Consider the following 26,773-nt stretch of genomic DNA (forward strand, 5'->3'; position numbering starts at 1 on the left):
TTGTACGTTTACTTTTTATAATAAATCATGTTTCGAGTAGATTTCATGGTCTTCTCTGGAGATGAAGCCAGCAGTTCCAGATGGATTCCAGCTATTTTTTATTTATTTATTTTTAATTAAACACTGTTTAATAAAGGAACACATTTATGACAGTATAATAATGGGGTTTAATTCCATTTTACACATTTACAAAGAGTTTGATTGATGTTTAAATATTGTCTACTTGATCCTTGGCATAAGTTTTCTTGTGAGGCTTCAGTGTTGGGTCTTTCCAGTGAAATGAAACGAACAACAAATCAACCCTGTGGCTTTGAGAACATCTTGGAAAACGGAAAATACAGATGAAAAAAGTCATTTAGGCTGCTTTTACACTTGGTTATGTTTTTTTCCTCAACCACCAGCGCATATTTTACGTGTAACCCAACGGAAAGTGTGATGGAAAGTGTGAATGCGATACTTTTAAAAGATGCTGTTTTCAGAAGTGTCAAATGATATCAAACATGTCTTCTTTTTTTTTTTTTTTTTTTTTAACCAGTCAAGCAAATTGGGGGGGGGGGATGCAACAAACCAACATAGAGGACAAAGGGCCAATCTATTTAGTAAGCGAACCTATGGAAATGTAGGACATTCATTAACTCGAATCATCTTTAGTGAGCACTTTATCCAGGGCAGGATCATCATGGATATGGAGTGTATTCCAGAAACACTGTGCATGAGGTGGGAATACATGCAGTAACTGGACACCAGTCTAGCATGGTGCATTGTGCATTTCTTCTCAACGTCCAGAGGAAACCCACATGGACAGAGCAGGTCAAACTCCACACCGCCAGTAAACTGCGATCAGGACCAAACCATAGACCTTGAAGCCTGCCCATCCCCCCATGTTGAACCAGAATTACTCCAATGTTGCAATATTAGTATAAATAACAATTTGTCTGGTTTTAGGACATTCACCAGTAAAACACTGTGGTCCTACTTTTACTATGCATACAGTCAACACACTATGCATACAGTCAACCTGCACACGCAGATCCGCTTCTCTTGATTTGTTGCCTCCAAAGCTACAGTGAAGGCAGACAACCTTCTCATCACCAAAGTTAAACAATCTTTATTAACTGACAATAATAAATCTATTCTAGATAACAAGCTAAACTAGTTAGTTAAACGTTACTAGTTTGGACTGGTAAGTGTGTTGTTAGGGGTACAGTGTGTGTTGAGGGAGATACGCAAAAAAAAAGGGTCAGATCTTTTTATGGGGAAAAAACATGCCTAATGTGAAAGCAGCCTAATACATGGAATCTCTCTCTCTCTTTTTTTTTTAAATAAACACTTTTTGATTACTAAATAAACAATGTCAGTAAAATATCAATTCAACCACCATGTTCACATACTGAACATATAGTTTACATCCCTTTGCTTCATGGCAAGACTGACCGGGATATGTGTGAGAAAGCAGAAAAGCAGCCTACATGACTATTTGTTCATACAATGGAAACTGGCGAAGACTAAAAACACTCTGTAAACCACGTTTACTTTTAAGCACCAGAAATCATGTCAGACTTCCTGCATCACCTGCTCAGGTTCAGGAAGGAAATGTGGCAGGAGTGAGCTCCATCTACCTCAGTGCATTACTTGAGTACATTCCTCTTCAAGTGTTCCTTATGCCTAGATGAAACAGGCTAACTTCATTCACTCCTGCTGTGTGTAAGTAGAGCGATGCGGTACGACAGAATGACTAGAAGTGTGTAGAAGAGGCTGTGGGTGATGGACAGCAGTGCTCTCTACTTCACCTTCCTCCTGGACTCCCTAACAAAAACCTATAAACACACAAGTAAGTTTATTTCACGGAAGGCTAGGCTTTGAAATGCTCTGTGGCAAATTAAATAAAACAAATATCTTTATTATAGAGCATAATGAATACTTCTATCACATAAACGCACCATTCACTACGGGCTGCTACCGCCTCCTTCCTCACCAGTCTCTTCTTGTCATCTAGTGGCTTAGCAAGAGTGCGCAGCACCCTGGCACGGAAAGGCAACACCTGCACAATTCGAACGTGCAAAGGTCAAAGCAGTTAAGGTGTACATGTACAAAGGACAGCACTCAAAACATCAGTCCGGCTTTATGGTTCACTTGCACGGTATGCACATGATTTATTGATCATTCCTCACCATGAATTAGACTCTTACCATGTGACTAGGCAGGCGAGACAGGGCGTGGACGCAGCACAAGGCGGTAATCCTCACTTTCTGTTTGGGTGTGATTAGGGAGAAAGCATTTTCACAGCATTATTTCCAGACCACCACAAAGACAGTTCAATCGATCAGATTCAAACGGTGCCAATAGGCCACTGAATTAAAGTGTGAAATGGTGTACCATAGCAGGGCTGGTGGTTAGAGCGAGCAGACGGGTGAAAAGAGCCTCCAGCTGTGTGGTGAGAGCGGGTGGAGGTTCCATGAGCAGTGGCTGAAGGCAGGAGAGAGTGGAGAGCTGCACCGCCTCATCGGGACATGACAATGCTTCTAAAAGCAGGGGCAGCAACTAAGCAACAACAATACAAGGTTAGTGTAGTAGCAAGTCAAAGTGAATCATTTTGAAGAAATCTCTCTCAATATCACATCTATTGTGATATTTCTGTCGAATAAATGACTGAAAAAAGCTCATTTTATTTGTGTTTCCCCCCCCCCAAGTATATCAACTTTATTAATAGGCACTGTTTCAAAGATGATCAAATATTTTCTTGTTCAAATATGAAGGAAAAAAAAAAGCGCCAACAATTTCCACGGGGTGTACTTATTTTTTTTCACATGACTGTAGATTTTACAGCTTAATTGCTAATATCTAATAATAGCCGTAGTATTTATTAATAGTATGTAATTTGCATCAGGACTGGGATTAGTAGCAATGTGATTTAACAATGTTACTCCATCCATGTAAGGTATGAAGCTCCTGTCACAGCAGACTGATGTACTCACAGCAGGAAGCTCTGAGAGTTGCACTTGTCTGGGCAGATTATTGACGATGTGTGACAAGGCCTTGAGAAATACAGACCTCTTCTCTGAAAAATACAAAGACAGAAATATTATTAGATAGGAATTAGGAGAGGCCAGTGCCCAAAGTTTACCGTAGTAAGTGATACCACGTCTGTAAATACCTTGCTCTGCACAGTTGAAGCCCTGTACAAGTTTAGCAGAGTTCTCTGTAAAGAATCGCTGGCGGTACATAATGCGCACATTGGCATGGCAGCTGCGGTTCAGCACATCTGGAGAATCGCTCATAAGTAGCGAGAAACTGTCTGCTGCCTGAGAACCTAACTGATCATCACTCAGAAGGCAGAAGAGCTGAAAGAGAGAAAATGGCATTTAGTATAAAAATTATAAACACAAAAGAAAAACCTTCAACAAAATGCAAAAGTTATTTTGCCAAATATATACTATGTACTGTTCAGAAAGTTACAGTAGTAATGGAGGTAGATACCTCCATAGCACCTTTCCACTTAATCTGGTGTTTTAACACCTAATGCTGGCCATCATATTTAGGGCAGAAAAAGCGAAGAATTAAATTTAAAATTAAAACAAAAACGCTTCCTTCAATTGCAGTGGCTAGACTCCTAATTACTAGTTGTAAGGACACATCGTGGTGCAAAAATGTAACAATGTGCAGCATGGAAATATGAGCATTCTATTAAATGTGCATGTAATGCAGTTGCAATGTTTGAACACCAGAGGTCTCAATCTGCACATCCCATAGAGCAGGGGTCAATCTTCAGTCTTATCCAGAAAGGACTGCTGTGGCTGCAGACCTTCGTTACAGACAAATTGGACACACGCTTGAAGGTTGGTTGGAGACTACGATGAACTGAGTAAACAAGTGAAATCAGGTATGGCTCATGCTTGGTTGCAATGAGAGTTGGAATCCCTTTATAGATCAGACTAAAAACACTCGCCACAGAGTTCAAATATACAGAGCGCACGCCGGTCATATCGCGTTCTTTCATGGAGAGCCTACGAGGTGTACACTTGAGAAGTCCGATGGCCTGATAGCTCTGGACTGCAACGACCGACGTGTATCATATACAGTTACCCGACAACATTATAGCGGTTAAAAAGAGCTACACTTCAGAAGCTTTCAAACAACGCTAAAGGCTGCGGAAATACGGCATTTTAGCCGACTTTGGAGCTCTGTTCCTGATACAGAGCTCATTATGTTTCGGGCGATCATTTTCAAAATCCCCAGATCAGAAACTTTGTTTATTCAATCAAAATTTTTGGGAGAACTGATTAATTAATTAAATTATTTATATTTAAAAGATATGGTGAACATGTAGTACTTTTTGTGTACAACATTAAACCTCTGTTCATAACAATTAAAAAAAAAGGTATGTACTTAAAAAAAAAAAAATGCACATTGTATTGCATTTTTTATGATTCTGTAATAAAAAAAAAGTCTTTTCAGTCATCATTTTTCTTCATTCAAATTTTGTTAAAAATATCTGAGAATCGAATCAAATTGAAGTTGTGAAGCCAGTATCGTACACACTTACAAATGACCAAAAATTCCTCAGACAGTGCTACAGAATTACAGGAGAGAAAGACATTACTGATCAATTTATTACATATACTGAGGAACAAAGAGAAACCCAAACTTTATGAAGACAATCAAGGCGATTCTGTTCATGAATTCAAGAAGAAAAATTATCTACCTTGTCAGTTAAGTTCACTAACAGAGGATGGTAGCGCAGAAGCAAAGCCTTGACCACCTACGAAAAAGAAATTAAGAATTAAATAGTGTTAATTCGCATTCACCAAGGATGCATACAGTATCTCACAAAAGTGAGTATACCCCTCACATTTTTGTAAATATTTGATTATATCTTTTCATGAGACAACACTGAAGAAATGACACTTTGCTACAATGTAAAGTAGTGAGTGTACAGCTTGTGTAACAGTGTAAATTTGCTGTCCCCTCAAAATAACTCAACACACAGCCATTAATGTCTAAACCACTGACAACAAAAGTGAGTACACCCCTAAGTGAAAATGGCCAAATTGGGCCCAAAGTGTCAATATTTTGTGTTGCCACCATTATTTTCCAGCACTGCCTTAACCCTCTTGGACATGGAGTTCACCAGAGCGTCACAGGTTGCCACTGGAGTCCTCTTCCACTCCTCCATGATGACATCACAGAGCTAGTGGATGTTAGAGACCTTGTGCTCCTCCACCTTCCGTTTAAGGATGCCCCACAGATGCTCAATAGGGTTTAGGTCTGGAAACATGCTTGGCCAGTCCATCACCTTCACCCTCTGCTTCTTTAACAAGGCAGTGGTCGTCTTGGAGGTGTGTTTGGGGTCGTTATCAAGCTGTAATACAGCCCTGCGGCCCAGTCTCCGAAGGGAGGAGATCATGCTCTGCTGCAGAATGTCACAATACATGTTGGCATTCATGGTTCCCTCAATGAACTGTATCTCCCCAGTGCCGGCAGCACTCATGCAGCCCCAGACCATGACACTCCCACCACCATGCTTGACTGTAGGCAAGACACACTTGTCTTTGTACTCCTCACCTGGTTGCCGCCACACACGCTTGACACCATCTGAATCAAATAAGTTTATCTTGGTCTCATCAGACCACAGGACATGGTTCCAGTAATCCATGTCCTTAGTCTGCTTGTCTTCAGCAAACTGTTTGCGGGCTTTCTTGTGCATCATCTTTAGAAGAGTCTTCCTTCTGGGACGACAGCCATGCAGACCAATTTGATGCAGTGTGCGGCGTATGCTCTGAGCACTGACAGGCTGACCCCCCACCCCTTCAACCTCTGCAGCAATGCTGGCAGCACTCATACGTCTATTTCACAAAGACAACCTCTGGATATGACGCTGAGCACGTGCACTCAACTTCTTTGGTCGACCATGGCGAGGCCTGTTCTGAGTGGAACCTGTCCTGTTAAACCGCTGTATGGTCTTGGCCACCGTGCTGCAGCTCAGTGTCAGGGTCTTGGCAATCTTCTTATAGCCTAGGCCATCTTTATGTAGAGCAACAATTCTTTTTTTCAGATCCTCAGAGAGTTCTTTGCCATGAGGTGCCATGTTGAACTTCCAGTGACCAGTATGAGGGAGTGTGAGAGCGATGACACCAAATTTAACACACCTGCTCCCCATTCACACCTGAGACCTTGCAACACTAACAAGTCACATGACACCGGGAAGGGAAAATGGCTAATTGGGCCCAATTTGGCCATTTTCACTTAGGGGTGTACTCACTTTTGTTGCCAGCGGTTTAGACATTAATGGCTGTGTGTTGAGTTATTTTGAGGGGACAGAAAATTTACACTGTTACACAAGCTGTACACGCACTACTTTACATTGTAGCAAAGTGTCATTTCTTCAGTGTTGTCACATGAAAAGATATAATCAAATATTTACAAAGATGTGAGGGGTGTACTCACTTTTGTGAGATACTGTATCTATTGGCTAACTGTCAGCAAATCCTATTGCAAAGTTGTACAAAATATCACAGTTCTGATGGCATGATGTTCTATTAAAAAAACAAAAAAAACCTTTGTTCTTTTTGTCCTTTGTTCTCTGCTCATGAACATGACCTGTGTTATATCAGTCAATATCATGATCTAAGATACATCACCAGTTTGGATTGTAAGATGTCACATCTGATACTGATCCTCCTTCAGGTTAGTATTACCTCCAATAATAACAATCAGTATAGTGTACACCTTGTTTCACTGCTCTTTATCATGGTTACATTATATATAAAGTAACTGCACCAATGAAAACCATGATGGGGTGATGTGAAGCAGAATTACTGTTACCACCCCAAAGTTGATCATTCAGTTCGTTTACATGGACAACAATAATCCACTCTTAACCCGATTAAGACCATACTTTGATTAAGAAACTACCGTTTAAACAGCAATTTTTAATTACCTTAATCTAATTAAGGTCATACTCGAAGTAAGCACTAATCGAATTAAGACGTGAGGAGTACTGCTGTTTTAGTCACATTACGTGTATTACAGACATGTAATCACATTATTAACGTCGTGTGGGAGTTTTCACCGCATTTTGCGACAGGACACGATCACACACGGCAGCGCTCAACATTTTACGGCGAACAAGAGAGTTCGGCTGCGTCCCAAACCGCATACTTGCCTACTACAGACCTGTAGTGGGGAAAAATACATGTATCTCGGCTACTATATAGACGGTAAGTACGCGGTTTGGGACGCAGCTCACGGCTTCAAGCAGTCGTCTATTTGCACGTACAGCATGACAAATAATTAACTGCATTTAAAGCGTTCGTAAAAAAATTAATAAAAACACCCAAAACTGTATACGGTACCAAAACGAAGACGAACTATATGTTGATGCGTGAAATTCTGGAGGGACGGCGTGGCGCGGTGACGTAATGACGTGTGCCGTTAATCTAATTATGTTCTAAAACATGTAAAACGGGAACATGACAGGAATATTCTGAAAGCGACTCATGTAAACACCTTAATCACATTATTATCTTACTCAGAGTAAGCTCAATAATTAGATTACTGCTGTCCATGTAAGCGTAGTCACTGTCTTAGAACAGCATGTCCTGAAGTGTTTTTATTCCTCCTATACCACAGCAATTTACAGGCATGTCATCCATTTATAGTTACATTTAATCATGTGGAACTTCCACGAAACAAGTTATATCCTGGCATCACTTACTTTACAGCAGCTATAAAGCAGTTCTCTCACTCTCTCTTGAAGTTAATACGACAAATAAATCAGCCCGTTTTAGACAAACCATAAAGTCCTCTGTCCTTAGACTTTCCTGTCTTTACCTCCGATTGTTACAAAGTACTGACAATGGAGACTCCTTTCATACATGTTAAATGTTAAAAAAAAAAAAAAAAAGTTAAACCTCATCTTGCAGTAAACTTCACCATGTCAAAGATGATACTTTTCCTCTGTTACTGTAAATAACATGTTTATTTCATAAATAACCGTATTATTAGGCTTTGATTATGTAGCGCATTAGCTGAATTAGCTGTTACTACTGAAACGATAATATATTAGGACAAGTGCATTAATAAAAACCTGTCTGAACTCCAATAAGATCTGAGATTTCAACAGCACTGTGGTACAACAGAAAGGAGTGAATACAGAAAGGAAAATTCGAATTAACATGCTTCGAGAGCTATTTTTTTTTCTTTACCCAGATTAGTAAAGTGAAGGCTTGAACTCGCTGTGCCGAGGATTCGCAGTTTAACGTTGCACTTATTCTTTTCAAGGTCTTCTCCAGAACAGCATCCAGGGCTTGGCCTAAAACACACAACACCCATCAAGCTACACTCTGTTCCAAATCACTATACAGACCAATTAAATAAACACTCCAGTTTAAATATTCCATATGGCACAGATACAGACAAAACGATCCTAACTTTAAATAATGGAGGACACTGGAGAACACAGCATCAGTGACCAAGCTTTTTACATACCTGCTGCTCTTTTGTTGATCAGGCCGGCAAAACACTTAGCTGCGGATGTGTAGGAGAACGGGTGCGGACATGTAAAAATCAGCTCCTCCAACTGGACTAGAAGCCTGTCAAAGTCAGGAATGTCCACCTACCACAGGAATATACAGATTGGTAAAAAAATATATATATAATAATAATAAATTGTGGCAAAAGCCATTCAGCTGATGACGCAGTAACTGATTGTATGCAGGTATTTGGATTTGATTGTGTTAATGAAAATGAAAGTTTTTGTATACGCCTACCTGTTGTGAAAGGGAACACACAGAGGCCATGAGCAAACACACCAGCTGTGACTGGGACCAACAGTCTGACTGGCTCTTCAAGGGAAACAAACATTTTATACTTCAGTAAAGGTTTACGAGTAAAGACGTGAGGAGGTTATGAGGAGAATGTAAAGCTGGTTTTTCCAGTGTATCCATCACCTTGGATTCAAGCTTCACGCCCAAACAGATCCATTAATGGTTAATAGTATCATATATGTACAGTACTGTGCAAAAGTCTTAAGCACATGCAAAGAAATGCTGTAAAGCAAAGATGCCTTAAAAATAATGAGATGAGATGTTTGAACATTAAAAAAAAAAATACCAGAAACACCAGGAAACAGTAATACACTAAAAGTCAATATCTGTTGTGAAATCCCTTTCCTTTTTTTTTTTGTTTTTTTTTTTTAAACTTCATTAATCTCATTTTGTAAAGTTTTATAGCTTTACAGCTTTCTATACTGACATACATGACATTTTTCTGTATTACTTAATACTGACGCGATGATGCAGACGTTATAAAATAAAACATCTACAACAAAATATGTCCTAAAAAAGGCTGCCTAAAACGTTTACACAGTACTGTCTATGTATACAGTTGAGGTCCTAAGTTTACATACGCTGTGCTGAATCAGCATATTCATTTTTTAAAAAAGAGGATTCATTAAAACACCGTTTTGTTTTTTTTATTTAGTTCTGCCCTGAATAAGCTATATTACAGAGATGTTCACATATAGTCCACAATATAAGACACAATAATAACTGAATTTACACAAATGAAAAAAGTTTACACACGCTTGATTCTTAATGCTGTTTTTTGTTACCTGGATGATCAGCGACTGTGTTTAATATGTTTTGTGAGAGTTCTTCACGAGTCCCTCGTTTGTCCTGAGCAGTTAAACTGCCCGCTGTTCTTCAGAAAAATCCTCCAGGTCCTGCACATTCTTTACTTTTCCAGCATCAACTGCATATTTGAGCCCTTTCCAACAGCGGCTATATGATTTTCAAGATCAATCTTTTCACACTGAGGACGACTGAGGGACTCGTACGCGACTATTACGAAAGGTGCGAACGTTCAGTGATGCTCGAGAAGGCAACACGATATATATCAAGAACCGGGGAGGGGTGTAAACTTTTGAACAGGATGATCGTGTAAATTGTTATTATTTTGTCTTCTGGGAAACATGTAACTATCTGATGTAGCTTCTGAAGGGCAGGACTAAACGAAATAACAATTTACACGATCATCCTGTAGTAGTAGTTGCCTTCTTGAGCATCGGTGAATGTTTGCAAGGAGGATACGAGTAGAAAGAGAGCCGCGTCTCTCACCTCGAGCAGCTGAATCTGGGACGGGTAGGCGTTTTCTGGCAGGCACGATACATCTCCATCTAAGAAAAGGGAAACGACCTGCGCAGCCATTTGAGTAGCAGGTCTAGGAAGATCAGAGATTTTGGGTAATTCAGAATGGCACATCTTAACAGTCTTGGCCTATACACTATTCTTGAGTTACAAACTATTAGAGGGGTGACAGTACTGTATGAAAAGCTGATGTTAATCGTATTAATTTTAGAAGAATCCATGTATAACTTTTAATACAATAACACTTTATATTAAGGTTCTTTTCGACTGTCATTAATGAGAACTTTTAGACATCATTTCACACTTCAAGCTATCTTTGTGGGATGACTTTAAACACACTGTCAGAATAGTTTCTGCCTTCTCACATGCACGTCTGGCTGATCTGCATACAGCAGTAATTTCTGAGCGCGTGTGGTTTTCCTGTTATCTCAGTGACTTACACTGGTTGTAGTGCTGCACAAGCAGTGCTTATGACAGGAACTATAGCAGACAGTATGGCCTCTTCTGTGAGGGGACTAGTGTGACCCGAGCACTTCTGACCTGCAATAAGCATGTTTATATATATCACACACACACACACACATATATATACATTCACATTCTTTGTGCATTTTATTTTTGCCATTCATCAGTCCATGTTATGCGTGTTGTGGTCTTGAAAGTCTCATCCGATGTCAACGTGACTGAATTGTGGCAAAGTTGTTTTTTTTTTTTTCTGATTAATGTATGTCGATACCTTTACTTTAAGTATATGTAAATAAATTTCACCGAAACAACTCGGTGAAAATCATTATTTGTTCAAGTTGTTGGCTACATGCCACATCTGCGGCTTTCAAAATGGTCTACGATGTCGTTTCTGACACTGTAGAGATGGCGGCAGACGAAGCTGGAATTTTTATGTAATTTGACATGGGAAATTTAGCCAAAACAACAAACCTCAGCGAATTAGTCAGCTATTACTTCAGCACCGAAATACGAGTGAACACTCGAGTGATGATGAGGCAACTATTTGACTGGAAAGACTGATGTAGACGATGCTTACGATAGCATCGTAGTGATCGTATAAGTGATTACTCCTTTTCCACTGTAAACAATCATTATTATTATTATTTATATTTTATTTATCACATATTCAGTTGCACGTATGAGTCAATCAAGCAAGCAACAAGTGTCACTAACATTAGTCTAGGTGGTGACTGAACCAAGCTAAAACTCCGTGATATTTAGGCAACACTGGGTAATGTACGCATAAGCAGTTGAAATACTTACTATGCAGAGCTGCATGCAGGGACAGACCCAGTAATCGTGGAATGACAACTTTGTGGAAAAAGTCACCGATTTCCACTGTGTGCTGAGCATGCTCGGCTATCCTCTGCAGACTGCGACACACTGAAATCACCTCCTCTGTCGAGAAACTGCTGCTTCCTGCACACAGTGCATCAGGATAAACGTCCAGCGTTCAAACACGATCAAGAAAACAATCAGCACTTGAACTTAAACCAGATTTTCACTGAAGATAAACCTTAGCTCCTAAACGCTCCATTTCAGTAGTATTTTAACTGAAGTTATCCTATTCATAATTCACCTGACTTCACCGAGTCCCCTGGTTTTGTGGTTTGTTAGACAGTCCCTGCAGGATTTCTCGATTTTGCAATCGCAGATATTAACACGATCAAGCAAATGCCGCAACATTTGGCGGAGCTTGCTATTTTTCAAAATTACCCAGATTTTCCGCAGGCCAAAACGCGTCATGTGAGGTCATCACAATGTGTGTTCAGCCAAATGAGTACAGCTAAAAGGTCTCATTCGCCAGCAATCATCACTGTTAAAGACCGTGAAAAACTATTTATTTAACGCAAATGCGATTTCGCCAAGTGGTTTTCTACAAAAAAAAAAAAAAAGTGTTCCATCACAAATTTTGGGGGGGGGGGGGGAAACAAGCATCAACAACAATCACAAAAGAAAACTCCAGTACAGACCGGTTGTAGCCGTGTTTCGCTTTTCAGTCACTGACTAAATGCTAAAAATAAGAGATTAATAACAGGCCTGTCTTACACTCAAGGTCGCTTTTACAAATCAATTCAAAAGTAAACACATGCACTAAAAGCAGATGGAAAAATCAACTGGTGCTGTCACACAACAGACAATCCTCCCAGGTGCACCGCTGCCATCCCAGCACTATAAACCCAGTGCTGGGAAACCACGGTTTGTGCTGAACCCAAGGTTGTGCTTTTGCTGTGTGAGGATCGCTACGCAAGACTCCATCAGCTCTGATCAGTACCGGCCCATTCATCACAGTTTGATCCTCAGCCGAATAGATATTTTATTTAGAAGTTAAAAGATAACAGCGTTATTTAGCAGGTAAAGGAGGGGAGGAGGGTGTCATCATCAGAGAGCGGTATCACTGACTGACTGTAGTAGAGCCAAAACGGAATATTGCAACTGTTCACTGCTACTAGACTACTATAGTATCCTTCAATAACACCCTCCAAAAATATCGTTTTTGCTATACGCTGAAGACGCTCGGATTTGAGATCAAAAGACAAGATTTTTCAGCTTTCATTTCCTGATATATACATCTAGTCGTGTTGAACAACTTCGAACGTGGCACTTTTCGTTGGAACCAACCGATCAAAAATATCGGAACACGAGACTGACAGTGTTTCTTGCTGCCCAAAGTAGTAGTAGTAATATTTTGGTTTATTGTCATATCAGCATCGGTGGCTCTCTTATGGCAGATACATATATTATTCGAACGTTAAAAGAGGAGGGAAACAGTCAAATCTGGTTTAAGAGGTTAAATGTTTCTGTGCAACATGTCAGTTCTATAAGTTTCTTTAGATTAACTCACGATCAAAAAACAAACAAACAAAACTGCAGTAGTTTTTCGGGGTCCAGCTTATAAAACAGGTCTTTTATAGTGTGTCCAGTTAAAAGATGTTTTCTCATAACATTAAAGACAGGGCAAGCTAAAAGAATATACTTTATAGTCAAAGGAGAGTTGCAAAAGTGGCATTTTTGAGGGTCTTCGATTGTTTAAAGAATGAATAGCTCTGAATGTCTACTCTTGGTTTGAACCCTGGGTTTCACCTGTGAAGACTGCGTTTGTTGTTAAAAAGGATAAACCTACATGAAGACCAGAGAGCTGTCTATGGGAGAAAAACAAGCCATTTTGAAGCTGAGAAAAGAGGGAAAAATCGATCAGAGCCATTGCAGAACCATTCGGCATAGCCAATATAACAATTTGGAATGTCCTGGGGGAAAAAAACAAAACAAAAACACTAGTGTTCTAACAACCAGACATGGAACAGGTTAGTTAAAGAAAACAACATCAGTTGATGACAAACACTATGAGAGCTGTGAAGAAAAAGTCAGTGACATCACCAACAACCTCCACGGGGCAGGGGTGAAGGTATCACAAAAGGTGCTATGTTCTCAAAGTTGTTTATTTGACATTCTGATTTATCGTCTCATTCATTCATCTTTTGATCTCAAACCCAAATGTCTTCAATGTGTAACGAGAACAACAGAATTGTCCTTGCTGTTCCAATACTTTCAGAGGAGCCTGTACATCAAATACATTATGTGCCTTACTACTAGAAATACACTGTGCCTAGTCCTTACATTCTCAGCTAGCTGCTTAGAGATCCTCCTATTTACAAACAAACTAACGTGATCCTGAAAAAGTGGAAGATCAACAACATCCCACAACACGATATCCTATTTAAACTGTTTATTCATTTCCCTTCCTTTTCAACTATTTACAAATGCATAAATCCTGGCTCATCCCTCCTGTCTATCAAAGAATAGGCAGTGCTGTGTACCTTTATGTGCAGCAGATAAGACCTGCAGTAGTACATGGGTGCTCTCCTGCACCACGCTGAGCTGCGACGAGATGTAGGCGAGAGCCGTCACACTGCGCTCTCGTGCTGCTGCTGCTTTGCTTCGACTATGAGGGTGAGTGGAGGTGTCTCCTTCAGCCATGGGTTCTGTGGAAAGATGCCTTTATTATTCAAGCGAAAAGCCAGCTCTCCATGGGAATTCCTCCAAGCGATTCGATCGTGGCAGAGACTGTACAATTTAAGCCTTGCAGCTACCTGTGAATATTTCATCCTTCAGTCTTGGAACCATTCGGGGAGCGAAAACAGCCGGATGGAGACGAGCCAGAGATCCTGCGCACTCCATTACTGCCAAACTGAGACGTGACAGAACAAGTATGACATTTCATTCAATCAAACTGCAGTAAGTATGATGCATTTTGTACTCCGGTGCTGTAGCTACCTGACTTGTACGTCGTCCTCTTCTACGACGAGCCTCGTCAGGTGATCCACCGCTATTTCCACATCTGTCTCCAGTAACAGGCCTTGATGGAGGGGGGATACAAAATAAAGTGTTTTTTTTCTCCCCCATTTATTTACCCCGATGCTTTTTGAGATCATATATGTGTTTAGAGAATTTAATGGGGCAGTGCAGTAGTTTTTAATCTCAGTCCTCAAGGGCTTCATAAATGGGGAGCTTCAAAATATTTAATGTTGATTCCAAATTCGCCTCTCCAAAGGCTACACAAGGTTCTTTTTCAATAAACTTCAATAACTGTATAAATTAGTTTCATAACGATATTAAAATGATTTAGCCATTGAGCTGTAGCACAATATGCTTCCAATATGCACTCACCAGATTGCTGGCCCAGTGTGGCAAGAACTTTTGTAGCTGTGACTTGAAGAGATGCATTTGACTCAGCCAGGGCAGAAAACACCACGTTGCAGAGAGACTTTTGGAAGGGGAGCAGCACGTTGTCCTCTGAGTGGGGTTCAAAGAGAAAGGGGGAGAAACACCACATCATTTATTCCTCAGCGTTGTTGAATTTTCAAATCTAACTGGTCCGAAGGTTTGGATTACTTTTCCAGGACAGCCGCTCTGACAATAGGGCTGTTTACAAAGCAAATTACAAGACACACACTAGCATTTATGGAAGGAGTCTCCAGTGTCAGCTCTTTCTAACTTTCAGAGATAAATGTATTTCTAATTAGATTTATGTGAGGAAAAAAAAAAGAGGCTGGTCAGAGAACCGTCTGTTTATAGCTATAATGTAAATGATAAAAGGAATTAAGCTGATTTGTGGACATTCCACAACATGTTTAACTATAAACAGATGAAATGTTCGGCATTTGCCCAGTTTACAACGCATTAACTTCAAGAACTGACTGTTCGCTTGCTGCCTAATATATCCCACCCCTTGGCACGTGCCACTGTAATGAGATAATCAACGTTATTCACTTCACCTGTCAGTGGTTTTAATGATATGGCTGATCGGTGCACGACTATATAAAGAACTCCATTCGGTAATTACATGCCCAACACTAGGCACTAAAACAGTTTTATACAAATGATTACAGCATCATGAAAGTGCTTCTTGAAAATAAATAAATCACATTTATGTGAATATATGCAAAGACTAGTTCATGCTGAATAGCCTCGGGGGTGAGATCAGCAGGAGCAGGATCAGTCAAAGCATGTTTAATTAACACACACCTTGTTCTGCAGGCTGGCTGCTCACAGTGGGCTGGATGAAGCCCTGCAACACCTCCAACAGAGTGCGCCGATGAGCACACTACACACAGACACACACACACACACACACACACACACACACCATGACGATCAGAAAGAATATATTACACAGTGCCAATCACTCTGTTTTTTTCTTATGCCTACTTGAGGGACTATACTTAAGTCAGATAGACAAGTAGCTCCACATGGGACCTGTTTGTCAGTTTTGAAACACCCTGCATTGTATTTTAGAACAAATTTTAAAGTTAACCGGGTATTAAGAAAGTAAAAAAAAGAAGTTTGAAGCTAGTAGTTTGAATGCTGTGTCCCAATCCCATAAAAATACCTAAGATAAATAAATAAATAAATAAATAAATAAATAACCTATACAGCTGCATTAGTTCATGTGTGTAATCTTTCAGTGGATGTGAAACAGACCTGAGTTCTGGAGTTGTACTGCTCGAACAGTGCAGGCAGCACCACTGCTGTCACTATGAGGCTTGCCCTGTAGGAGGCGCCACTTGCAGCCTGCAGCAGCTTAGCACTAGGCCACACCAGCTTCAGATCTGGCTCACACAGATGGTGCTGACAGTCTGAAACACACACACACACAGAGCGAGGGGGGGGAGGGAGGGAGAGAGAGAGAGAGAGAGAGAGAGAGAGAGAGAGAGAGAGAGAGAAATTATGGAGTGGGTAAACTGGTCATTGTCCTATTGGTCATTTGGTTTGTAAAACGTCCATGATTCCAAGGCAATGTTCATATCGAATACGAAAAGTACAATTTTGAGTTAAAGTGTGCAATAGTTATAAGCTTGGTAGTTGACATACCAAATCAGTGGGTTAGAGGTTAGGAAAGGCTTTAAAAAAATGACTTTAAAAAAAAAAAAAAAAATTGCTTTATCTTAAATGTAAATCTATGTAAACACCACCGAAAGAAAAAGTACACTTGTTTTTCGGCAATCATCTGCAAAATTACGGCTAATTTGTACCTCGTTGGGATTGAGATACAGAATTCTTATCCCTTGCCATACACGGGTACCTTTGAGGACGAGCTCTAGGAATGTTTGCAGAGCATCTCCCGAGTCTGATGTGAGGACAATGCGAGACAGGCAGGACGTGATGGCACTAAGAGCAGAGAGACCTGCTGACTCGACTCTCTCACTCGCCGTCTGGAATACCTGCGAACCGAACGAGGCCACAAGCTTGGTTTTAGAAGTAGCCCCTGAGGTACCAGCAGGCTACTTAATGAAACATTATAGAATTATAATACATATATGATGTGATGATGTTCATAGGAGGTGTTGGAATCTTCAGGCTGATAGTGAATCAATTTGATTCATGATTCATGAGCAAAACACTAAGGAGTGAGTTCATTCTCAAAAATCAGCTTTCTAAGAAATACTATGTATGGATTAAAACACTTCGTTACAGGAAAATATTCAACACTGCTTCACATCACGCCTTTGCATGTTCTGAAATCTGAATTGTTTTATTCCTTACTTATTAATAAATGTTATATTACATTATGGCCTGCAGTCAGTTTACTGACAATCAAAATTACAGGGGGTTACTTAAAGGTTGAAATGCTGGTCAGATATGCATGACTTAAATCATTCGAATAGTACCAGGACATAACAACACAGAGCAAACATATTTGAGCAAAAAAAAAAAAGTTAATATTTGGCAACAATATAAACAAGCTGGAATAAAACGTCACCTCTCTGCGTATGGAGGACCAGAGCCCTGGGAGGAACTCGGCCAGCTCTTTGTGTCCATAGACAGGTGCACAAGCAGCCTAGAGCAAAAAAGAACTAGTTATTAATTACTTTGAGTGTTTGCATGGAAGCCGGAATATGCTGGAATATGTTTTACCAGCGTCTGCAGGGAGTCCACCTTGGCATTCTGGACGTCCGAGTCAAGCTTCTCGATAAGTAATGGTACCAGGAACTGTTGGTGTGAAGAATGCAAATCAGTAAAACAAACCAACAATTGTATCCTTATAACAATTTGAATAGGGAACAGAGTTGTCACTGGTATATTATCCAAACAATGTAAAACAGACGGACATGGAAGAGCACTACTTCCCCTTTGCATACCTGGACATAGCCAACTAGGACTGTTTAGTACATGCACCGAGTGTAAAAGTTCTAAAATCACAGTTAAGTAAAGGTTCAATGCAACAAATATATATAAAATAAAATTTAAAAAAACTAAAATCTGAAGATAGCATTCATCTGTGCTGAAACTGCCAGCAGCGTTGGTTTTGACCATATGTACCATCATCCTGGTTTCGTGGTTGTGTAATAGGCCAACAAACAGAATGTAAAGTAAATATACAGTACATGCCTTAATGGCTCATATTCATAGCCAGCTAAGTAAACGCCATTTTATTTCTACATTCTTTAAACTGCACGCAAAAAATGTGAATATCGTGGAAAAGTTCATTTCCTCATCATTTAATTCAAAAAGTGGAACTTTCATATATTCTAGATTCATTACATATAAAGTGAAATATTTCAAGCCTTTTTTGTTTGTTTGTTTTAATCTCGATGATTACGACTTACAGCTCACGGAAATCACAAATCCAGTATCTCAAATTATTATAATAAAGAATTTATAATACAGAAATGTTGACCTTCTGAAAAGTATGTTCATTTATGCACTCGATACTTGGTCTGAGCTCCTTTTTTGTAGGAACTACTGCATCAGTGCGGCGTGGCATGGAGGCGATCAGCCTGTGGCACTGCTGAGGTGTTCTGGAAGCCCAGGTCGCTTTGATAGCGGCCTTCAGCTCGTCTGTATTGTCGGGTCTGGTGTCTCTCGTAGATTCTCTATGGGGTTCGGTTCAGGCGAGTCGACTGGACAATCAACACAGTAACACCATGGTCAGTAAACCAGTTATTAGAAGTTTTGGCACTGTGGGCAGGTGCCGAGTCCTGCTGGAAAAGGAAATCAGCATCTCCATAAAGCTCGTCAGCAGATGAAGCATGAAGTTCTCTAAAATCTCCTGGTAGACGCTGCATCGACTCTCGACTCGAGAAAACACGCTGGACCAACACCAGCAGATGACATGGCAACCCAAATCATCACTGACTGTGGAAACTTCACACTGGACTTCAAGCAGCTTGGATTCTGTTCCTCTCCACTCTTCCTCCAGACTCTGGAACCTTGATTTCCAAATGAAATGCAACATTTACCTTCATCTTCCCCGTGATTGTGCTTGTGTACTGAACCAGACTGAGAGATTAAAGCCTCAGGAAACCTTTGCAGGTGTTTTGAGTTAATTCGCTGATTAGAGTCGTCTCAGGTCGACATTTCCGTATTATAAATTCTTTATTCGAATATTTTGAGATACTGGATTCTTGATTTCCGTGAGCTGTAAGCCGTAATCATCGAAATTAAAACAAAACAAACAAAAAAAAGGCTTGAAATATTTCACTTTATGTGTAATGAATCTGGAATATATGAAAGTTCCACTTTTTGAATTACATTACAAAATAAACTAACTTTTCCACGATATTCTAATGTTTTGAGATGCACCTTTGGCTTGTTTAGATACCATAGTTGTATGTCCATATTTTAAGATCTTCAGACAAGAACACTTGGTCGCACGAAATGTGACAGAAATATCATGTCACGATACCTGAAGACGTTCCCTCGATACGTGATACAGATCACAAGGCACATGTACATGTACCCCCTACAGGTCATCATCCTTGAACACGGGAGTGCCAGTGCTGTGTTCTGATTAAATCTGAAGTAAGAAGAATAACCGCTGCACCAGTGGACAAATCCATCTTTAGGGTGTCTGTGTGATACCATCCAGAGTAATCCCATGATGATATTTACTCTAGTTAGCACTTTTTAGCCTCGTCGATTTGGTTTCTGGGGAACTAAAACATGGGACTGAGCAGCACACTGGAGCTACTGAGTTTATCATTTGTCTACCCCTGCTCCAAGCACAATTTGAGAATTTTTGTGTAAAGAGATGAGTGTTTTGTGACAAACCTCTGCGAATCGCGGCGTGCCGGTTAGAACGGCCCGCAGAGCGAGGATGAGGTCCTCCTGCTTGATCCTGTGAGGGTCATTGGGTGGCTAAACACGACACGGAGAGCAGGAGAAAATGACTAGTAATTGACGAGCGTATAATTAGTCATTATTTACAGTTTTTACAGGCATTCTTGAAGGAGAATACTAACTGGAGTTAACATATGTATGACCAGAGTGTTTAATATCACAGCCTTTAAAAGGCATCCAAAATATAATCTGTATAGAACGGTTTCAATTGCATCACCATTTTGCAATTTACTCGAATTTGCTAATTTGATAAGATCACATTACACTTAAAAAAAAAAAAAAAAAAAAAAAAACAAACAAACATTAGTGACTTCAGATTAACAGGCTGTCCGCGGCCATAAACATTCCTACGAGATTACTTGTTACTGTGCTTGAAGGAGAAGCTGGAATTCTACGTACAGGCGTGAAGTCTATTGGGAAGTAGCAGGATGTGACTTCAAAGAGCTCCTCTGTAAATTGATCTAAAGAACAAAAAAAAGAATGAGTCAGTGACATCTGCTTAGCTACTGAAGCTAACTAGTGAAAGACAAAGCCTTCGTGGCGCATTTCTTCATCTTATCTGACCGAGATTCCAGACTAAACATTTGTATTACAATCAGAGGCTATTAGACTACGCATGACTAAATATGTGTGTGTGTGTGTGTGTGTGTGTGTGTGTTTCCAAGTCTGTACTCACTGAGGTCATAACCTCTGTGGATGATGTTTCTGGCTATCTGGAAGGCCAGCAGTAGGTTGCGAGGATCTCTTTCTCCATCTACAGCCTGCACAAATCCATACACAAAGTCTGGACCCAAACCCTTCAGCTCTGCAGAATTAGGAAAATAGACAGAATTACACTAGATGTGAAAGTCAGTAGCCAAAGCATGCGAGAGCGCTTGTCAGAGCAGTATGGATCAACATCCACGAATAACAACCTGATAAAACATTAAAGTAGCCCAAACATTAGTAGTCACCGGCTCAAAATGGCCGAATTTCAATGTCCACTTGACCTCTGGCTATCTTTACACTCCAGCTCCTCAACCCCTCAATTTAGTGTTGCATAAAACGAAACTCCTAACAACTAGAAATGCAGACTACACGTATACAAACAGATACATTTCACATAGTTTAATCTCACAAAGATATTACGTTTATCACAGTTTTCACTATTATCCAGATACTCAAGTAGTTCCTTTATACCTTAATGTCACTCTATATACCAATCCCGAACTTTTGGACCTTTAGAACTTAAACGAAATGTACAAAGACAAGATAAATGAATAAAATTAGTAATAATATTAATAATAGTACAATCGCAGAAGAACGCACTAAATAGCTCTTTTATAACATCAAAATGTTTGCAACAAAAATTATATTTAAGGAATAAAACACTTGGGGTCGAGCTGTAATATATATATATATATATATATATAAATATATATATTCATAATAATAATCCAAGCTGGGGTGGTGTGATGTGGCCTGAACAAGATTTAGGGCTGCTGTTAGACTACAAAGTTAATTATTTCACTCGAACGCTACATTTTCTTATACCACAGAGATTTACCGATGATTATATATAGTATATTTTTTAATTAAAAAAAACACCACATTATAATTTCATACATTTATAATTGTTGACTGTCTGTGAAACTGTCCATTCTCTGTTATTTTATAGCATTTCACCAGCACTGTGATACAAGAAATAATATTAAATAAAATATACAGCCATTATTATACAACATTATGAAGTTAATAACAGCGTCGGGTTAAATACTGCCACGTGTCATATCGCCACTGATGCAACCTCGCTGAAAAAACACCAGCTCCCTTACCATTTTCTCTTGAGTCCATGAGGCTGATGAGTATGTTGTAGACACATGCGCGCTCGGTCAACATCATGGACTGTCGAAATGAACACCACACACCATGGAAAAAGTTAGCAAATGAGGCTGTCAGTGCGTCACGTAAAACTCCACGTGCATTTGGGGCTGCTTTTTCAGAACGAATAAAACTAAAGCACTTTAATACAGAGAGGATTTGATCCGGGTCCGTGTCGTGCGGTAATTCACCTGTACGTGCACGTCCTGGAAGAGGGCTTTCAGAATAGACACTGCTGAACCAGGAGGCAGCACTGCGCACTTCGCCTGGAAGATTGATATCGTTTACACTTATACATTTACAAACGAAACCAATCACAATCCAGGCACATTTTGGAGGCATCCTTTGTTCAAGGACCTAAATGTAAACAGTCCCGACATCTGAACTTCTAACATTCCTGTCGGTAATTCCCAAATTTAAATCGCATCATAATTAGCTCCTGAGCCAAACACGAACCTGCATTTCCTCACTAATCTACCCATCAAAATGAATCGATTATTTAATAGAAACAGAGTCACTCTGGTGCCGGTGTGCACGCTCGGGGCTTACCAGAGCGGTGAGTCCGTGGAGAACGTGTGGCGTGATCGCATAGTGATCTTTTAGCCGGTTCTCGTAGAACGTTACCAGGACCTTCACTGCAAAGAGGGTTCAGAAATTAATCGCAAAGCTCACCACTTCTTCACTACGCAATGATATTATATGTTATACTTTTCTTTTTTTTTTAACCCATTTAAAAGTTACATTCAACCTCAGAACACACTGTGAATGGATACTCGCTCGCGAGACCTTTTTTCAGCCTCGGCATTTGGTCAGTATTGCCGGAGCAGGATGTAGGGTGTGTGACAAAAGCTTACCTTCGCTCTCTGAAAGGTCGCTGTAGCATGTCTGCAGGACTTGAGAGAGGAGCTGTACCCCTCGGCTGCGTGTCTGAGTCTGAGAGCTTGTTAAACTTAACCTAAGCGGCAATAAAACAGCCGGTCAGACTACATGCCTTCAATTAGATGCAGAAACTGTTCTCTTCTGTTATAATATTAACCCACATTTTCATGGTCATTCAGTTTGTTCGGTTTAATCTGAAGCTGCTCCAGGGTTTGCGTACAGAGCAGCGTGTCCTGTGTGGTTCACCATATTGTCCGATTTACTTACTGTTTGCTCGTTTTACTGAAATTGAAGTGCTGCACTCTGACCTTATTTTATTCTACCTGCACTTTCTGTAGTCGTCATGTCTGTACCCTGTACACTGGATTTTATGTACCTTATAAAACATATACAGTGGGTATAAAAAGTCTACACACCCCAAGGGTTTTATGCTGGAAAATCAAATGAAACTAAGATAAAAATCATATGAGATATTTTCCCACTCAAAGAAAATGCATGTAAAAACAAAACAAAACAAAACAAAAATGACAAACTGGCTGCACAAGTGTGCACACCCTTTTATAACGGGGCACGTGACACCGCTCAGAATTAACCACATTCATCATACTGAAACTCGTGCTCAAAAGTAATCATCATACACGTGTCTTCAATGAAGTGTTCCTGATGAACCCCAAATAAAGATCAGCCGTTTCTGTAGGATTCTCTTGACATCATCTTGGTTTCATCCGACTGCCGACGCCAGGGTCCGCAAAAAGCTTAAAAAGCACGTGCTGTATCTCACTTGTTCAAAAGTATCGATCAGGAGAGGGGAACAAAAGAACTTCCAAAACATTAGATGTCCCATGGAACACCGTGAAGGCCGTCAACAAGTGGAGAAAATGGAGCACCGCAGTGACATCACCAAGAACGGGACGTCCCTCCAAAATTGACGAGAAGAAAACTTATTCTTGTCCAGGGAGGCTGTCGAGAGACCTACAGCAACATTAAAGGATCTGCAGGAATATCTGCCAAGGTCAATTCCATGCAAGTAACAACAATCTCTCATTCTTCACGTCTGGGCTATGGGGTAATGGTGGCTAGATGGAAGCTCTCTCGCAGAGAGAGAGAGAGAAAAAAAAACATCCAAGCCTGCCTAAATCACCCCAAACCATATAGCAAAATGTGTTATGGGCTGATGAGACCAAGGTAGAATATTTTGGGCATATTTCTAAAAAAAAACAAAACCAAAAACAAGACAGTTTATCACCCAAAGAACACCATACCCACAGTGAAGCATGGTGGTGGCAGCATTGTGCCATGTGGCTGCTTCTCTTCAGCTGGGACTGTCTCTAGTTAAGATAGATAGGTATCCATGATTTCCTTTATTTGGGCACAAAACCTGCAGGTCTCTTTTCGACAGCTGAAAATGAAGAAATATTTCACCTTCCAGCATGAAGAATATTAACGTTTTGAAATGGCCCAGTCAAAACCCAGATATAAACCCTATCGAAAACCTGTGGAGTGGTTTGAAGATGGCTGTGCGGTAGATCATCACCTCACAATTTGACAGAGCTGGAGAATTTCTGTCAGGAAGAGTGGAAATGTCGAATCAAGATGTGCAAGAAGATTCTTACCCAAAAAGACTGAGTGCTGTAATACAAGCAAAGGGTGCTTTAAAAAAAAAGTATTAGTTAAGGAGCGTGAACACTTATGCAACTAGGTTATTTCTTCTTATGTTTCCATTTGTTTTTCACTCGGATTTTGTTAGTCACTGTATTACACTAAAAGGTGGAAAAAGATCTCACATTGGTTCTTTTCATTTTTTTTTTTTACCTCACAAAACCCCCACAATTTTAACAGGGGTGTGTAAACTTTTTATATCTATTGTAAGGCTTGACAGTTCATCCCATTATATACACATATCAGGGTTCCCTTGCGCCTGTACTGCAGTTCAGCGCAGTTTTGTGATTTTCATGCTCCTCGTCCGTCTCATGGAAAGTCAACAAACTGTGCTGGACTCAGCTCCTCCCTCTTGTATATGTATGATTTTCATAGAGATTGACTAAAGCGGTTTCATTTCAGCATCTTTTAAGATTATCACTTGTCGTGCTGGACGAGATGGTCCCGGTAATATGCTGGCTGAACTGAAAAGGAGACTGCGCGATAACCTGTCCGCCAGGTCAGATAATACGATGAAGATCTCCTAACGACAACATGTTCTAACTGTGATTAAGGAAAACGAATACATTCTGCTTATCTAAATTATTCAACCCCCATTGCAAATCAGGTTTATTGGCAAAATGTACAGACTTTCAGCTGTTTGCAATGAATAAATCAAACCAAAGCAATTGAAAAACAGTTCAATGCTTCAAAGTGGTTTCCCCAAATTCAACTGAATAGGGTTGGGGTTATGGTTATAATGATTTCTCCAGTCTCAAACTTATTCAACCCCTTCATGGCAAGCATCTTTAGTACTTAGTAGAGCACGTTTTTGCTGTTATGACCTGCTGCAGCGTTCCTGAGGAATCTTAGCCCATTCGTCATGAGTAATGGCCTCCAGTTCAGTAATATTCTTGGGTTTGAACTATTTCAATTGCTCAGGTTTGATTTGTTCATTGCAAACAGCTGAAAGTCTGTAGGTTGAGACAATAAACTTGATTTGCAATGGGGGTTGAATCATTTTGACTGCAACTGTACATAATCAATCAAGAGCGATCTGGGTGTGTGCGGAAACTGGGATTGAGTAAACAGAAACAAGCCCTGGGTATGATCTCCGTCATGACAGAGCTTGAAGACGTGCTCTGCGATTCAACAAGCCACGCTTCTTTTAACCTCACGTTTTGTTTACGTTTCACCGTTTCACCGTTGCCGCCGTCCTATTTTAGTTGAGTGTTGTAGCAGTGGTCCCATTCTGAGATCTTAATCAAAATGTGCCAGAACTGTTTCTTCCGCCTTTGGGGGCTGTCAGCCGCCGGTGAGCGTGTCACGGGACCGCAAATCTCAACTCACGAGCAAAGAATATTCTTTAACGAGGTGCGATTTTAACGTGTGACGGGAAACACAGGGCAGGAAGTCGTACGGCGTAAAGTCGGCTTATGGTGACCCCACAGTGCACAGCTTTGTACCGTTATTTTCATCCAAGTTGCTGCCGTGTGTGTGTGTGTGTGTGAGTGAGTTTGTGTAATACATTACCCTAGTGCGTCAACCAGCTGAAGTATGGAGAACTGTCCAGCCTTGACACCTTCAAGAAAGATGAATATAAAGTGTAGGTGAGTGAACAGAATCCTAACTTGCTTCCCTCTGAACACAGTCCACTAGAAACAGTGTATGAATTTTGGACCGCTTGTCCTGGATAACTTTTGCTCTCTAGGGTCCATGGGAACACTCATTGTACTCCAGAGGCTTTGAAATCATCCCTGATGTAGAAGTCAGTAAAGATGCTGTTTACAAGTACACTCATTTACATGGAGGAAGTCACTTAGGATTTGGCCCAATGTCTCAATGCATGTCCACTTAAAAGCCTGCTAATCAGCTAGCACACAGGAACAAACTGCAGGCTTCGACATGCCACTGTTAACTTCATGACAATTCCTGGTTAGCACTAACCAAGTAGAAAGTAAGTTTCTTCTCGTTCTGCATACAGGATGTGGTGAGACAGCTAGCATCATTCTACTCACGCTATCCAGACGTTGATATTTTTTTCCCCTCCTCACCCGTATTCCAACAATCCAACCTCCTCTGCTGTGATTGGCCAGTTGTTCAGAGAAAGAAGCAGCCCACCAATTAAACAGCAAGAACTCTTCATGTATGAATTTTCTAGCCAACCACAGGGCAGGGGCGGGATTAGTCGGAATACGTGTGGAAAAAACAATATTCGTTTAGTCGTAAATTAAGGACCGCACACATGTAGATTTACCGTTCGTTCATAACAGCATTCATGATTCAGAGACGTATTACATACCTGTCGCGATATCTGCAGCCGAACTGTCAGCTTTTCCCGAGACAAATTCCTCCACCAGACCTAACAGTTCACTACTATCGGTAGCCATCGCGAAGCGTTTCCAACGTCTTCCTGGCGCATGCGCAGACGGTCTTTCGCGCAAGTAAATTACCTGATAATTACACACGATTATAACGACAACAAAATTACACTGTAAGTTCTTGGTATTTTACATGTCACGTTTTTTTTTTAGTATTGAGTTCGCGTAATTTATTTAAATATGAAAAAAATACCAAGTACGAGATACGGAATTGTCCAATCACTGACGGTTTTCGTGTGACGT

At 40.4% G+C, this 26,773-nt stretch overlaps 1 protein-coding gene across 1 annotated transcript; it reads right to left on the reverse strand.

Annotated features, from left to right (window-relative positions):
- Positions 1 to 74: 74 nt before the first annotated feature.
- Positions 75 to 26,772, reverse strand: mms19 (MMS19 homolog, cytosolic iron-sulfur assembly component). Its single transcript, XM_053639745.1, has 32 exons — positions 26,724 to 26,772; positions 26,452 to 26,602; positions 25,683 to 25,731; positions 22,487 to 22,587; positions 22,182 to 22,267; positions 21,824 to 21,898; positions 21,587 to 21,656; positions 20,449 to 20,577; positions 20,172 to 20,233; positions 19,704 to 19,790; positions 17,568 to 17,642; positions 17,413 to 17,490; positions 16,735 to 16,873; positions 16,134 to 16,288; positions 15,678 to 15,756; positions 14,820 to 14,945; positions 14,427 to 14,508; positions 14,243 to 14,340; positions 13,970 to 14,134; positions 11,415 to 11,570; positions 10,586 to 10,685; positions 10,116 to 10,218; positions 8,769 to 8,843; positions 8,488 to 8,614; positions 8,205 to 8,311; positions 4,703 to 4,759; positions 3,155 to 3,341; positions 2,976 to 3,058; positions 2,377 to 2,541; positions 2,190 to 2,249; positions 1,941 to 2,041; positions 75 to 1,817 (listed from the first exon to the last, which is right to left on the reverse strand). The coding sequence occupies exons 2-32, from the start codon at positions 26,537 to 26,539 to the stop codon at positions 1,787 to 1,789; spliced, it is 3,096 nt and encodes a 1,031-aa protein (XP_053495720.1). The 5' UTR covers positions 26,540 to 26,602; positions 26,724 to 26,772; the 3' UTR covers positions 75 to 1,786.
- Between the last annotated feature and the right edge of the window lies 1 nt (position 26,773).

This window comes from Ictalurus furcatus, chromosome 13 (assembly GCF_023375685.1).
Source record: "Ictalurus furcatus strain D&B chromosome 13, Billie_1.0, whole genome shotgun sequence".
NCBI lineage: Eukaryota > Metazoa > Chordata > Actinopteri > Siluriformes > Ictaluridae > Ictalurus > Ictalurus furcatus.

Excerpts from the sequence above, each read along its gene's own strand:
- mms19 (XM_053639745.1), bottom strand. The coding sequence starts at position 26,539 with ATGGCTACCGATAGTAGTGAACTGTTAGGTCTGGTGGAGGAATTTGTC. Across the intron at positions 14,341-14,426 it reads GAGGACGACGTACAAGTCAG|TTTGGCAGTAATGGAGTGCG; the intron begins GTAGCTACAGCA and ends GTCACGTCTCAG. Across the intron at positions 11,571-13,969 it reads CTTATCTGCTGCACATAAAG|GAAGCAGCAGTTTCTCGACA; the intron begins GTACACAGCACT and ends CACTGTGTGCAG.